The 16,223-nt window shown below is 42.2% G+C and overlaps 1 protein-coding gene across 1 annotated transcript; it reads right to left on the minus strand.

The window, feature by feature from the left end:
• Positions 1–438: 438 nt before the first annotated feature.
• On the minus strand, positions 439–16,000 carry trip10a (thyroid hormone receptor interactor 10a). The gene is made up of 15 exons (XM_080512009.1): positions 15,766–16,000; positions 10,429–10,544; positions 9,778–9,834; positions 9,251–9,398; positions 8,255–8,317; positions 7,674–7,778; positions 7,441–7,569; positions 6,866–7,012; positions 6,552–6,740; positions 4,223–4,387; positions 3,285–3,394; positions 2,955–3,087; positions 2,636–2,724; positions 2,427–2,560; positions 439–1,878 (listed from the first exon to the last, which is right to left on the minus strand). The coding sequence occupies exons 1-15, from the start codon at positions 15,787–15,789 to the stop codon at positions 1,727–1,729; spliced, it is 1,761 nt and encodes a 586-aa protein (XP_080368135.1). The 5' UTR covers positions 15,790–16,000; the 3' UTR covers positions 439–1,726.
• Positions 16,001–16,223: the final 223 nt, after the last annotated feature.

The following is a 16,223-nucleotide window of genomic DNA, read 5'->3' on the forward strand; positions in this document are numbered from 1 at the left end:
TGTGTGTGTGTGTGTGTGTGTGTGTGTGTGTGTCCTTGCTTGCTGCATTGTAGTTGGGATTTTTTGTTCTTCCTTTAAGTATTATTGTTGCCTCTCAGATAAAGGGAAAAAAAGAGGTTGCAGCGTTGTAAACAAATCCATATGTGAAGTGTCTCAGGAGATTGCAGGAAGTATAGATTGAATTTCATGCTTCATTTGAAAATCTGAAATCGGTCTTGTGGCTTCCTGTTTACTTTATTTATGGTGCATGACAACACATGCAAATCCCCTACCTTTAATCAAAAGTAATGCATGTCTATAAGTACCAACATGCTGTAGAGCAAAAACTTATATAGCTTAACTTAGGCACTCATGTAGAATGACTTTATAGATCTCCAAGTAATAAAAACATCAAGGAAACTCAACCAACCATTTGCTCAAGTTATTTATTTAGCCAGGTCTAAACATAACTGAACCACTTTGAAAAGTGCTTGACATTTATTAAGTAATGGGGGAAAAAAAGAATATCTTGAATGCAAAAATGGTATATATATACACAATGCTTTTAACCAGAAAGGCACCAAAGACACACAAGCACTTACTTTAAAAGTAATGCTTTTTGCTGGCTCCATAACAATGTAAAAAAATAAAAATAAAAAAAAATAAAATACATGAATGAGCTTCAGAACATGTGAAGTAAAACCCAATAAAATATTATTAGTGACTAAATTAGGTACTTCACACAGCATGACAATCTTTATTCAAATGGTTAAAAGGCTAATAAGACAATAGTGGTGTTGTGGTAGCTAAAATATATATTATTTCTTACATAAATACAACTGCCCTAACGGAGCACATTTATGGTGCATTAACTCCCTTTTGTGGGCTACAAACTGTCCTATGTTTACAAGGACATAAGAGAAACACGATAACCTTAAAACAAGGTACAACTTGTGTCCAACCAGGAAAATGTTTATAAACATTTATAATAAATTATTTTAGTACAATTTTCAGGTTGTAACTGTTAGAAAACAACAGCCACCGCATAGCCTTGCTTCTGCTAAATGTCTGAAATTACCTTAAATGGTGATATGGCAGCAACTGTCTAAAGAATAGAATGTTTTCAATCATCTTACTTGTGTGAATGTGATTTCTCTCTGGCCACACCTTTGGCTTCACAAATGGCTGAAAACCAAAAGCAAAGTGTTTTTCGTGTAACGTGCCCATCCCCCAGGGAAAGAAGTGGCACAGTTGAGTGAAATGAAAACTAAAACAGGTCATATATTCTGGTTTCACCGATGGTTGGGGCTGCGATGGGTCGCAGCAGGTCAGTTTTTAACTGAAAGGGTAAACAAGTGAGGCAACTTCCTCCTCGATATTACTGGTGGTTTTACTCATTGTACAGATTGCAGCAGCACTCATCACACTCCTCCTCGCCCTCCCCTGCTTATTACTCTCACATCGAGAAGCAAATGTCTCAGTAGGCTGTGAAACACGCCAAGCACTTGTACCTTAATAGTGCCTCACATGTGAGCAGGATTGCTTCATAAAAACAAAAAGTAAAAAAAAAAAAGAGAGAACATGATATCAGAAAGTAAATATGATACACCTCACTCCAGACATCAGAGCACCTTAATAGGATTTTCCTGGGTGCACACGTGGTCCTGCCAATGTTTGTGCCTCTTTGTGATTGGTCCGATGGGGGAGAATTGTCCACAACTGATCCGTTTTCCTCTTGTTCAGCGTCTCATTTATTCAGATTGATGGTGACATAGGATGTGGGGATGTAGCCTTCGTCCCCATTGCTCCTACGGACGCGGGTCCAGCCGTCGCCTTTGTCTTCCTCCACCACAGCCAGCACCTCCCCTTCCTGCATTGAAATGGTCCCTTCACTGGCACCTGAAGAGGAGCGGCGGATTAGATGACACCGTGCCGTTCTGCTTGTTTACGAGCACAAACCTAAACGAGCCTCGTGCAGTCAGTTTCAGCTGTAAACCTCGTAACTTGTGATTTACTGCCTGTAATTGGCTGCCATTTCTGCTTCTCTGTAGGTTTGATAAATGTTTTCCTTCCTACCAAAATCAGATTAAATACTGCTTACACTCATGGTAACTCAATGTAGTATTTACTCATTACATAGCAAGCTATAATGGTTTGCATATAAACTTCGCTTTTGTTACCACCAAACAGCTCAACTTAAATCTCCAAATGTCCAGCTGTGCAGTCTGAATATATTTTAGCCACACAACACAACCAACAGAATGAGAGTGGCTGTGGGGAATAGCACTTCACAAGTCTACTTAGAAAGAAAGTGACCGGGAAAGCTAAATTTTTTTAGCACAGTCGTCGTCTCTTATTGCCAAGAGTATCGTACACTTCCAATGTTGCTCATCTTGCAAGCACACGCCTCAACAAAAGTGAGAGAGGCAAAGCAAGCTGCGACATACCCGGGAAATTGTACATGGCTGTGCAATTCCCAATCGGAGCAGTGAGTTCTTCGTCCTCAAAGTCATCGTCAAACTCGGCATAGATGGCCTGCGAGGGATCGGGAGTGCTTTCGTCCGAGTGAGCGCCGTCAGGGCTGGAAAGACAAGACACGTTTCCTATACAGACGTGTTGGACGCCACGTTTGTCTCTGATCAGGTCATGCAATTACCTGTGTACATCATGAGCGCCATTGTTGTTAAATGTGTGTGGTTTATAACGTAAAGTCTCTCCACGACCTCCCGCTTCAGCCAGCCAAGTCTGCATGATGGAGGAGAATCAGAATGAAAAGAACTGGGGGCAGAACATATTACTGCACCCATAGCTATACAGAGACATATGTTTGGTCTGTACTGATAAAGAGGAAAACAAGGCAGTATTTAGCAAATCTGTCCAAGAACAAACATCAGCTTTAAAACAGGATTTTAATTTTTTTAAGCATTCCTCCAGTTCAAACTGGCCTTCAAAAGATCCTGTCAGGCCAAAATTACCTCATATTTGTTCAGCTCGCCTCTGAGCCGCTCTATATTCTGGGATGTCTGGTTGATTTGGGATGCCAGACTCGCTGGGTCTCCCATTTGAGGATTTTTCTCATAAACATCTTTCATTTTTCCTAGAGCTTCACTGGAAAGACAAAGATAGAGGGGAGAAGACAGAAAAAGAGTGAAATAAAATATATTTTTTTTAAAGTGACTTTCAGTACATTTTAGTTGACTGTAAAGCTCAGGGGAAGGCAAACAGTTAAAACAGACACCACGGTGGTAAGGCAGACATGTCTAACCGAGGTGGTTATTAATACACACACACACATACATACACACCTCTGATCCACTTCCTTCTGCAAATCTTTGTAAATTTCCTCTAATTTTTGTTGCAACCTCTTCCTGCGCTGCTCTGGAGGGAGATGGGCGAAATCTTCAGTCACCGTGGGCTGAAAGAGGTCACAGGAAGGGTGGGTAAGCAGTGCATGGAGACTCAACATTTTACCAATTTCACAATCACCGTGGCAAATGAGACACGCAAGTCTGGAGGAACAGCAAACCTGCGGTCTGTGTTCAGCTCAGGGGACAATGTTTGACTAAAATATAGTGGTTTAAAATTTCCCCTATGTCACATTTTGTCAGGTTCCAAATGAATGTATAGCCAGTGATGGAAACAGCAAATCCATGAGCTGAGCACAAAACCACCACCCATGAACCAAAACACAGCACGGTCCCATTTATCAACAGAAACCTTCAAGAAATGTGACTGGAAGAAAATTGGAAACTCAAAACAGTTGACAAATCAAGTTTCAGATTGTTTATTGGCGCTCCCAAGCGTCCTGCCCTTCCTTCACCACCAGGGGGCCACCTCTTCAATCCAAACCCAACTAATAACGCTGTCTGCATGACAGTGAGGTGTTTGGTGCATGTTAAGTCCACCACACAGCAGAAGCTCCAGTTGAGAAAATCTCCAGGAGATGAGTTTTTGTAAAGAAAAGGTGGCCATCTTTCAGTTTCACACAATGGAGACCCCCACACCAGCTGTGTTGAGCTTATTACCATGTTCTTCTCTGGAGTAAATTTCTGAGGGGGGGAAGAAAAAATTGTGTGTGTACAGAAAAATCTCAATATATCTTGCTTCTCATCTTCTGATGATTTTTTGTTTGTTTTAAACGCTCAGAAACAGTGTCTGAAAGTGTAAAGCGATCACAGATGAAGTGCTGGCCCGTGTGAATGGAGGTCTCATAGCACCTGATCCAAGTTGTCTGGTCACTCACCGATCTCCTGAGCGTCCGGAAGGAAGAGATTCTGGGTTTGACTGTCTTATTGATCTCCTTCAAACAGTACGACAGGGGGTCCCGGCCAAACTTGGGGGAAGGGGGTCCATTAGCGGGTGAAGGGGTGGGGGGTGAGGAGGAAGGAGTGAGTGTGGAGGAAGAGAGCTTGGGTTGGGCCAGAGCAAAGTAACCAGCACCCAAAAAAAATTAGGTATGCAGGCATAGATAAAGTGGTGTATAGGGGAGAAGGGGGGGGGGGGGGGGGGGGGTAAAGAAATTGGGAGGACAGGGAAAGACAAAAACAAAACAACACAGGAAAGAAAAAGACAATGTCAACACCTTAGAGCACACCACAAAGCCAGGAAGACAACACTGGAGCAAACCCGGCACATGAGGCCAAAGAGCATGAAAGCACAAATGCACATCTGTGACTTTGGCCCTAATTAACATGAAAAAATTTAATAAAGTCCAGGCGACGAAAACTACACAGCAAGCAACCAACTACAGTTTCACACTGGTGCACATCTGCAGCAGAAATAGAGCAGAAATGAATCCCAGTGAGGACCAGCCAGAATAAAGCACCCACAGTTATAGAATTGGAAATGACACTCATAAGACATGACTTCCCAACTAAAAACCAATTATGTTTTCATATATATATTTAGTTTATAATAGTTTTTTGGAAGGTTACATAAAATTATCTGATTTCGCATTAGTAATTAGAAAAGAAATACAAGTCCCAGAACTGTAAATAACTGTGAATAAGACCAATGTTGTTAAGAAATAAATTCCAACTGATACTGGCAGACTATATTTTGAAGATGGAGTTTTATAAATTACTTTGCACCGTTATGATCCCAAGTCTGATCCAGATAAACCATCAGCTCATATAGCAGTGGATTCGTTTAAAAATACCCTGCATAATTACAACAGCGAAGCTGCGCCTATAGATTTTTTTAGGCTTGATGAATGCCCAGAGTGACCCATTAGAAAGAAGTTATTCTGAAAACATGCCTACAGTTAACTATGTGAACGTCTCCCAGTGTGAGCAGCACTTCTAAGGGTGGGGGTGGGATCTATTAGCTAAATTACACAGGAGGCTGATGGCTTCTAGTCTTCAATACTGAATGTCTGAAATAGTCCTATGACAAGGTCCCTTGTGTAAATGCTAAGCTCTCGGAGTACAACACGGTTATTATGTGAACATCTACCCAGTAGGTGTTACTTTTCTTGAGAGTTATAGGGCTCTAAGTACAGGAGAGCAGCTGAGGATGGTAATGTTTAGGGGCCAGACATAAACCAAGAGCTCACTCAAGCCAGTATAGCCAGCCTCCTATCCAAACGGCTCAGGCCTAATTGGGAGAGCATGACTGATGACACAGAGCACTGTGCCACACACATACACAGAACAGAAAGAGTGCACAGCAGAGCCCAGCCAGTAAGACATGCAGCAAGAAGAGAGGTGCTGAACAAGCAAACACCACGGGGAGGGAAGAAGGGATCATTTAGAGCTGGGACTGGAGGAGGGGACCATTAGCTGGTTAGTGGTCTGCCACTCATATCGCTGCTTTAATTCTGAGCCTCAGCAGAAGTGCCCCGGTTGAGGGAGGAGTAGTGATTTGCAACGTAATGCAGCGGTAATGCCCTGAATCGCACTGAAGTACACGTACAAAAATGTCAATGTTCAACAATGATCCAGTTTTTCTGACCTGGCAAACCTGGTCTCATTCTGATGTTGATACAAAGATTTTATTGTGATGCGACACATAATGCCAGGTTCTGGGCAGTATAATGAAAGCAGTGTGTTTGTGAATGCCTGTAGAGGAAAATCCAATGTTGTTTGGGTCCCGTGCTGATGAAAGCACAAGCACAGCAGAATGCTGGCTGCCAGTTGACCTATTGGAAACCATACTGCAGAGATAGGGTATGGAGGGAGGGGGGCAAGGTTTATTCACTTACAGCCAGGGACAGACTCATGCAAAAGGTCTTTTCTAGAAGTTTCGGTAGGTGTGAGAGTTCGTGTGTAATACAATGAAAGAGGTCCATGCATTCTCATGCCAAGATGAGAAGTGTGTGTGTGCATGCGTTGCGTGTGTGCAAACGCAACTGCAGGTTATTCATAACTGCTCTGTGTTGGGGATTTCCTGCCTCTGCCATGCAAGAAGTTGAGCACTAATCTAACCGACTGCCTACCGGGATCTTTCAGATTATTAATGCAAAGTCATACACAGCCCCATTTCCAAAACATAAAACAACACATTTGTTCCTGTGAGGCTCTGTCAGAATGCTAACCTAAAGAACTGTGATATGTCAGAGTGAAATGTCATACCTTACTTCTCTTGCTGAAAAGCCAAAAGTTCTTGCCCTTGTTCTTCCCCAGAAGGTCCATGGGACCTTTCGGCGTCCCGAGGCTACTGTCAGAGGAGGCTCGGTTGATGCCTTGACTGTAGTCCTCAAACTCCACATCTCCCGGACGCTCAAAGCCTGACTTATTCTGCTCTATTATAACCATGGAGTCCTGTGTTCGAATGCAGTTATGAATGAGATCGGTCAGGGGTGCTTCACAAGCAGACATACATGGCGCGAAGCCATGTTCCAGATTAAAATCAATTTAGTAATTTTTTATTTTCCGAAGCAACTCACATTCTTCTCATTAACGTTAGTGCCGGCTTTAGTGATGCCCTCCAGGCACTTGCCGATGATGGGCATCACATGCTTCTCTGTGTCTGAGAACAAAATGTAGCCATGCGCCAACTTCCGTACTCGCCTCTCATCCAGATCCTGCAATTTCTGGTAAATATAAAACAAGAGGAAAATATTATATCATCAGAATATTTTCATGATGGAAAATACAATTTGCCGTTCAGTATTTCACAAGACCCAGGAGACTTCCCCAAAGACAAAACCCATCAGCATATTTTATTCAATAACATGTATGTTTATTCATGACACAATTTTGGTTTTCAGCAACACAAAGCATTATCAGAAGACTTTGCTTCTGGCTTTAGATCAATGTGATTCTTACTGGGAAGAAAGCCTGAGTGCCAGATATGAAAGAAATTTAGAAATGGTTGACCTTTATTGTCCTTGCATGTCCATATTCAAGCACAACACAATGAAATGCTTTGAGCATCCAGCCAGAGTGCCGCCTAGTAAACCGAACAAAATGGCGCCAGTTACCACAACATGATAACTCTCGTGAATCGCTCTGGACTTACATTGAAAATGAGAGGCATCTCATTGAAGTAGAACTGGTTCTGTTCTTTGTTGTACTTCTGGAGCTGAGCAGCGTAGTCGTTCTTACACTCGTCTGCTACATGTGCTCTCATATGAGCTTGTTGTTTGGCCTAGAAAGCACATGGAAGGAAAAGGTTACCACAGCGCATTTGCTTTTTTTAAAAAATATATATGTTGGTTGTTTATAACCCCCCCCCCGTCTTTTTTTAAGTACTTTTTCAACATCAGCTTTTGTGGCATTGATGTCTTGATCCGTCTTCTCGGCATACTGTGCAGCACGCTCTGCTTCTCTCCATTCCCTCTCAAAACGCTTTTTACTCTAATGGAGAGGGAGGGAAGGGAGAGTCAGAAAAAGAGATAAACTCACTGCTAAATGAGGCAAGTGCTTGAATGAAATATGAAGGGGTTCTACTATTTTAGGCGAAGAGCATTAGTCATTGTCTGAGAGGAGGGATCGGGGAGATTTCTGGCTTTGGGAGCATGACATCTCCACTCATCACTAAATTGGCTATCGTCCGATGATCCAAGAGGAGTTTAAAATGAGACTGTGTTCCACTCTTTTCATGTGTTTTGACTATAGACAAATGAGCCTGACCACACTCGGTGTGCCCTCATTCATTTACAGAGCACTTCATGTCCTTTCATTGAGGTGAATACAGACAAGAACACCAAACTATTACATTTGAGCTGATGCTTAAATAACATACTGTTGTCGTGTGGCAAGCATTTTGGTGGTTAAAATATATTTTGGAACATGTTTTGATTGATTTTTTTAAACAACAAATGTAGACTCACACTGTCGAGCTGTTTGTAGGTGCTCTCCAAATTCTGCTGGGCCCTCTTAGCCTCCATCAGATACTGCAGGCATTCATAAAAATAGACGGAGTGAGAGGAGGGTCAGATGACAGCATGAGGGAGAGAAAGCCATGTGCAGGGGCAGACAGAATAAACAATGACCTCCAAAAGCCACACAACACAGCAGACATGAAAACAAACGCCAGTGTGTCTTGTGTGAGGCACCATGTCTTGAGTGGAGCTTGTACGCGACTGTGCTGCAATCCAACTGCCAAAGCATTCCTCGCACAGAAATGGCGCACCGCAAACTCAGGCCATGCTTCTCCGAGGACAAACCCAGCGAGGATTCTTTTTATTCACAAATAAAAAATTCATTTGGAATATTGTCAGCCTGCTGTTAGATATTGTGCTTGTGGGCAAACGTCATAACACTAGTGAACACACAATCCCCGGTGTTTGCATTTATGTCACTCAGCGCGCCATCGGGCATGATTTGAATCACAAAGTAAGAAGAAAAGAAATTGTGTAATCCAGACAACCACTTCATCTTTCGAGCGACGAGATTTGTTTTGATCTTATAGCTGTAAAATTGTCAAAAAATTGGCAGTGAGTAAGTGCTTTCGCCCCCAATTTCTAACATAATTTCATCGCTCAATCTGGCAGTTTTTCAATATAACCATTTTTCTGGTAATGGATTGGAGAGTCGCAGTGAGGAAGTCCCGGGGGTCACTGTAAGGACCAATATCGCCATGCTAGTTATATTTCTATACTCTCTGGTAGTCTTTGATTTAACTGGATATCATGAACGTTCTCGGAGGAATGTGCACGCTTAATCCTCTCAGCAGTGACGGGATAGGAGTGACAGGCTTAATGACATTTGTGGTGGGGAGGAATAAAGCAAAAGCATCTGTGGAGAACACAAAAAAAAAAGAACTGGATCCTTGGTGCACTGGTTGTGGAAAAGATGAACCTCTCGGGTTACAGCTTCATTCTCACCGCCTTGCGTTCCTGCTTGAGCTCCTGGAGGTACTTTGTGAGGTCAATGCAAATATTCATCATCAAGTTCTCCGCAATCAGCTCTCTCTGGCCCGCGTAGTCGTTCATCTCATTCAGGATGTCCAAAAATGACTGGTAGCTGGACAGCCTATCATGTACCAGAAGGAGAGAGGAAAGGGTGGAGACATGAGGACACACTGATTGGGCCGCCGATATGATGATAAACACACAGGCTTAAAGAGATGGGAACAGTGAGCCAACTCATGATAAGTTCATGACTTCCTTAGTCCTACTTCCTTTTAGGGCATTTACATCAAGCAAACAAAAGGCCTGTACTTCTACATGGACAACACTGATAACAGGGAAGGTTAATCAAAGACTGAAGTTTGAGATTTGCAGCTCAGTTATTTTATTTATTTATTTATTTATTTTAGAGGCAGGGGCCTTCATGGAACTCACTCAAGAAGAAGTGATTTGCAAAAAAAAAAATGTAAAGAGACTTTACAGCAAACTACACAATAACTCACCTGCATTCTGGCTCATCTTTGCTGCTCCGTTTTTGGTTATATTTTTTTGAAAGGTTCCTGTTGACAAAGAACAGTAAGACAACAATGTAATAAACTGTCAGAGGTGAGAGGCTTAAGATGACAAAGGTATCTAATGTGAGCTCACTCAGCCTATTTTTATGTTACGAGGTTTCTTTGCACAAGAAGATTAAAGCCAGCAGTCCACAATGAACATATTTGAATGGCTGTTCTTCCTCCTTTCAGTCTCCCTCTGACCACATCCTGTCTATCATGTGCCAGTCTGCTCCCACTTCCTTTCCTCTCCAGCAAAGCTCAGCACTACAACAGATGTGGCCCTGAAGCCAGGGGACAGCGGCAGGAGAAAGGAGAGAAATGAAGGGAAAACACACGGAACACGCTGGAGAATCAGGCCAGTGTTTCAGGGACAAGTTGGATTCTGTTCCCAAAGTAGTCATAAGACCGAGCAACATTTCATAAACAAGCCTTCAAACATGCACGTGAATGCAAACGCCGGCACAAAAGCAGGCACTTATGCAAGCTGCATTTCGCATCACACACACACACGCGCGCGCACGCACGCACGCACGCGCGCACACACACATACACACACACACACACGACGGTTATCATATATGGATGAACGAGGCTCACCTCAACTGTTTGGCATAGTTCTGCTCAATCTCCGTCCTCTCCTTCACAAATTTGACGTATTTCTCCACCAGCTCCAGGCCGGACTGTGTGTGCTTCTCAATGCTGTCGTACTGGTCCTGGTGGTAGGAGCACGAGAGACAATTAAGAAAAAGCAAAGACGACACTGAACGTGTGTCATCCGATCGGTAATGAACAAGATGTTTCTCCAATTCAGTTCAAGGTCATCTCGGATTACAGGAAATTAAATAAACGCATCAGGGTTTGTTTCCTTTGCGTTCGATTCCTGGAGTGCTCTCGCCATAAGCGCAAATACGGAGGTGTGCAAGCATCCAGCTAGTTTTAAAATTCTTTATTATCCCAAATTATGTGAAATGAATAATGGTGAGTGATGCAGCATGACACTTATTATGTTTCAATGAAAAGTCCCTTTTAACCCAGTTATCCAAAAATCCTTTGTATTGTTCGTGTAGTATTTCTGATATTGGAACTGGAGGTTTGTGATCTGTGCCTCCTGCAGTCTCTCCATTAAGACTGCAGCGAAAGTATTTCAACTTGTTTGTGAGTTGCTCTTGGCTTGCTCATGTGAAATTATCTGGTTCTTATCTGTAAAAGTGCAAAACAATGTCTATGTTGTAATTGGCAATATAAGAAAATTGTGTAAAACACATTTGAATTGAATTTTACAAACAACAGGACAATAGGCAATATACCAGATATGGGAATGAGACACTCCGTCTCCAGGTAAAAGAGAGATATTATTAAAAATAAATGGCTTGGATCAAATAATAGCATTGGCGGAATCCATTTCACATGGAATAATTATACCATATTTGAAGTTGCTTGAAGTAGCATAAACCAAATATGTAGTTAAAACACCAATGAGTATGCTTATCACACATCAGGGCCCACAAGAGTGCCGATATCTTTGACCATATAAAGTTACATTTAGTTTTAAACCATGAGCCTCACACCTATGTCGTTGATTTCCCCTTTTTCACATAATACAGCATAAAGGAATGATTGTCGAGAAACATCTTGACACCTTCAAGCTCAGACAAGTTTGTTAAGAGTGAGAGATGAAACCGAAGCCAATTCTTCTCTCACTCTTCTCCACAAAGCACTTCTCTCTGTGGCCAACTTTAACACAGAGGTGGGGGGGTATTTTAAAAAAAGGAGGGGGGATTCCTGACGTGTTGGGCCCTGTTCTTCTGCTCCCATCCTGCCCTTCAGGTAAAACAAAAGAGATAAAGCCCGCAATGAAAGAGACGGCGTTTAACCCAATTACAGAAGGCAAGTTAAAGCAGAGACGGGGCCTGCAATCCATCACCACAAAACGCCCGAACCAATAGGCACTGCTGGGGTTTTAATTTAGGGCCATGAATTGTGGAACCGTTGATGCAGCCAACTCTTCAGTTTCCCAGGGTGCATGTGTTCACACCACACTTTCTTTGAAGAGCTGAAACAAACAAGCAGCAACGTTTTAATGCATCATTTAAAATATTGTTCACTTAAAGTAAAATAGAATTGACAGCTTCTTAATTAATCATTTAAAATTGAACACCCGTCTGCATCCAGCACACCCTCTCCACATCAAGAAAAACACTAAAGCAGCTATTTTCTCTGGAAGTGACTAAAAAAAACCAGCGAATCTCAGATTGGATTTTAAACTTTATGTTGCCACGAACCCAAATCCTACTTAGTCTTACCCAGTAACTCCAAACACACAAAAACAATAACCACAAACAAATATGAGGAGCAATCGAAACACCAAAGCAACACAATTAAATACCATGGAATGAGTGAGACTGTAAAAAATAAAAAGGAGCACCACTAGTCACTCACAGTTTCTGTTAGCGCTGTGCTAATGGAGCCGTCACAGTCTCAGATAAGTTTCCACAAGCCTCTCACATCTTGGCACGTGGTGATGGATGAGATACGTCAGTGGGAAGGCGAGACGTAATAAAATAGGGACCAGGGCTGCCTTACGTGTAATAAGGAAGTGCAGTGTCATCAACTTGTAGCTATAATTGCACTCTGTTATTAGAGGTAAAGATGCATGGGTTAGCTTTATTTAGGGTACTGAAATAGAATACTTTTATACATTTTTAGACTTTAATTATACTCTTCATTTCAATCGTGCGTGTTGCACATCAACCGTGAACAGAAGAATAAAAATGCATATAGTGTGCCTTTGGTTTTTGTTACAGGGATTTTGAAGATATACTGTATATATATAAATATATACATATATATATATATATATATATATATCCATCCTTTTTTGATATATAATTTGTGGGATCACAATCATTCTATGGCTTTGGGTGCAAAAAAGGTGAATTAGGAAAATGTGCCAAGAGTAGCATTGGTGTTCAGATGGTTTCTCCTCCAGATCAGCATGTTGCCCCCCCCCCTTTCAGACTTATGGGGACCAAAGTCCCTTCCCAATGTTTACACACTTGTGTATACAAAATATGACCAGTGAGAATGTGTTCATATTGCCAATGTTTATCACACCGGAGAATGTAAGATAAATATTCTTTGCATTAGCAGCTGTGGCTGAACTGGCAGGGAGCCATCTTTCTTATCAATAGTAATATCCAGTAACTGCCATAAAAAGAGGTTGGTTTTTTTTTTAGGTAACATTCTAATAGTAACTGGTTTTAAAAACAACTTTAAATCGCTAGACAGATGTGCTGTCTGAGCATTTATGTTATGTCAACGTGTTTAAAACACACACACACACACTTTGACTTTGCAACCTTTCAGATTCCCACAACAAGATTGAATCTTTAAACACTTATTGGACTATAAATTAACATAATTTAAGATGCTTACTTTATGCCTCGCAGTAAGAGAAATAGTTTAGTCTGTCGCTGAAAGTGAGAGTACACACACTACTACATCTATTACTCCTTATCTTACCAAAACAGTCAGCATCAGTTCACCAAACAAAAACCAAGAAACAGGTCTGTACTACATGATTTCTCCAAATAAAAACATGTTAGATTAAAGAAGTTAAAAGACATTCCCCCTAATTTAGTGAGCCAGATTTTTAGTTTGTTTAATCTTTTTTTCATTATAACGACCTGTTGATCACGTCTTATCTTTCCATGGTGTGTAGCATCGGAGGCAGAAATGGAGCCTTATGTAAGCTTCATTTATTTATTTTTGTTAAAAATGCTTGAAAAACAACTTTTTTTTTAAATTTTATAATTTAATAATAAATACCTAACTCAAAAAGAAGTAAAAAAAAAAAACAACCTCATTCACAGTCTTCTCAAACCCTCATTGGCTGTGAGGCGACTGAAATGAATCCACCCAGAGCCACAGTCAGCTTGTCGTTTCAGTATCTGTAAACTGTTTTTTTTTTTAATGGATTTTCAAACAATATAAACCAAAATGCTACTTTTCAATCTTCATGTTTTGGTTTGAAAAACATGTTTAAAAAAAGGAGCCTGTCATTTCATTACAGTTCATTAGGACATCCTCCTTGTTTACCTACCATCACAACCATATTTACATAGATCATTTCAATTCAACATACTCATCAATCCTTATCAACACTTTGAGGCATGTGAATAGCATATTTTTCTCCTCGTTTCACAAGTTCTAATAGACTAAATATCTTAGCTCTGCTCTGGTAATTATAGAACTTCCAAATAAGGAAAGCCCTAACCTATTTTCTATTGCACAGATTGAGGCAAGAGGTTGGCAACAAATTAATGATGGTCTCCACTGTGCTTCACAACACACAGCTCCCATCTTCATACACAACAACCATGGGAAGCCTTCAGCACCTCGACCTTCAACGCTTCCAGCAGCCGACTGACAGGAAATAGCAGAGCTTTTACTTTAGTCACTCTGAAAGTCACCCAGACTGGCTTTAGATAAATGTTTTAACCCTGAGTCAGCCTTTCTTCTGAAAAAAAAAATAAGGACAGCTTCTGTGCAGTTCTCAGGAGTGGCCTGGGAGCACTCACGATCACGGCTAATGCCAAAACACTGATCTTTTACACTGTGCAAACGGGTGCCTTAAAATAGCCGATGGATTAACGACAATCAGGAGACAGATGCCACAGAGCTGACTTGGCTCCGGGGATGACTCTCCAGTCAAACACTGTCAGGACTAGTTATCCCTGAAGGGCTTTGTCTTACCGGACAGGTAACAACAAACAAAAACACACAAATGGAACATTACAATTACTTTTACTCTGACTGAACACGTGGTAAAATGTCCTCTAAAGCTTGTGATCCAACTTCATGTGAAGGAGCAGGAGAGACTGAGGGGTGGGCACAGAGCTTCTGATTAACACTGGGGTACTGACGCTTCTGTGAATCAAAGTAGGGCAAAACTAATTAGGCAGTTGCACCAGCACACAGAATGGAAAAGGACAGGGGAAGAGGCCTAGGGGGAGATTTTCTAATGAGGTCACAACCTCACAATCCTCATCTATGCAATGCTCCATTTTACATATTCAGGTTCGGAGAACGTGAGCGTGTGACACTGAGGGTTGTTTTGTCCTGGATACTCTCACCGTTACACGGTGCAGACGGAGTTACTTTTAAATACCATATAAGTCCACAGACTCTACCTCGCGGCGAAATCAATGCGAAAATCATAGAAGGTTGCCTTGTACGTGTGCCACTCAGGTGGACACACATCCAGCTGGTGATGGTGAAGCTTGTTGTCAAAGCAAATCACAGCATCTGATCTTCATCGCTATGGGAGCAAGGTGTGCCAGACTGTAAACACAGCAGCATCCCGCAGGGTGCAACCCACCGCAGCACACGGAAACCTCAACTTTGTGTTTCGAGTACAATTGTAACTTTTTTTGTTTTACATGCAAGGCCCCGTGTGAACTAAGACTTGTTGGCCAAGCTGAGCTCGACGCATCAGACCCCACTTTACATTTGATTTCGTGAAAATGCAACAATGTAACAATGAAACTGTGCGCGGGGAGAGAAGAAGAAGAAAAAAAGAAAAGAGGCTGCAAAAACAAAACGTGCAAACAAAAGCCAAGCAACACGTTTCAAACGTGGGTCTGGAATTAACTCTTGACAGAAGATCCACTTCCCAGCAGAGCAACCTGTTGTTCGTGGAGTTTCTGCAACTTCGCTCTTCGTTTCTCGGGTTTAAAAAAATGAGATGTGGTGTGAAGGGTCGTGCAGACTGTGTGGAGTTCTGCTGCTGCTGCTGGTGGTGGTGGCCGAGCCGCCGCTCCTTCATCTAATCCCGAAGCTTCTCCTCTTCCTTAACCCCACACTGTCAGCAAACTGCTTGATTCTCCATGCTGACGGCAATAATGCAACACGGCATGCAGATGATATACTCACCCAAAGCTCCGTGCCCCAATCCATGTTCAGCCTGGCGGCCAAAGCCGTCTGGGACAATCCCGAATACAAAGAACTTCTCCAAAGTTTATCCCGACAGGACGCAGGACGGCAGGCGGCCTCCCTCCACAAGTATAATCCCGGCGGGTCAAAACAAGCCGCCGACACGGTCCGCTCCGCTCTCAGTGGCTCCGACAAATCACGTAATTCTGCTCCATTATTGGCTAATTAATATAGGCTGAGGGTCGTCAGATCCAGTTTGTCCAAATATTTTTACATTGCGGAGGAAACAGGGACAAACTGGGCTGCGTATCCGCGTCACTCCCAAATCTTAAATCTTAAAGGGGCAGTACACTGCAGGACGCACGACCCTGGACACACACACAGACCCTGGACACGCAGACAGACCCTGGACAGAAAGACAGACAAACAGGCCATTAAAGTCACTGCCCACCGGTGGC

The sequence above is a fragment of the Blennius ocellaris genome (genome assembly GCF_963422515.1).
Source record: "Blennius ocellaris genome assembly, chromosome: 16".
Lineage (NCBI taxonomy): Eukaryota > Metazoa > Chordata > Actinopteri > Blenniiformes > Blenniidae > Blennius > Blennius ocellaris.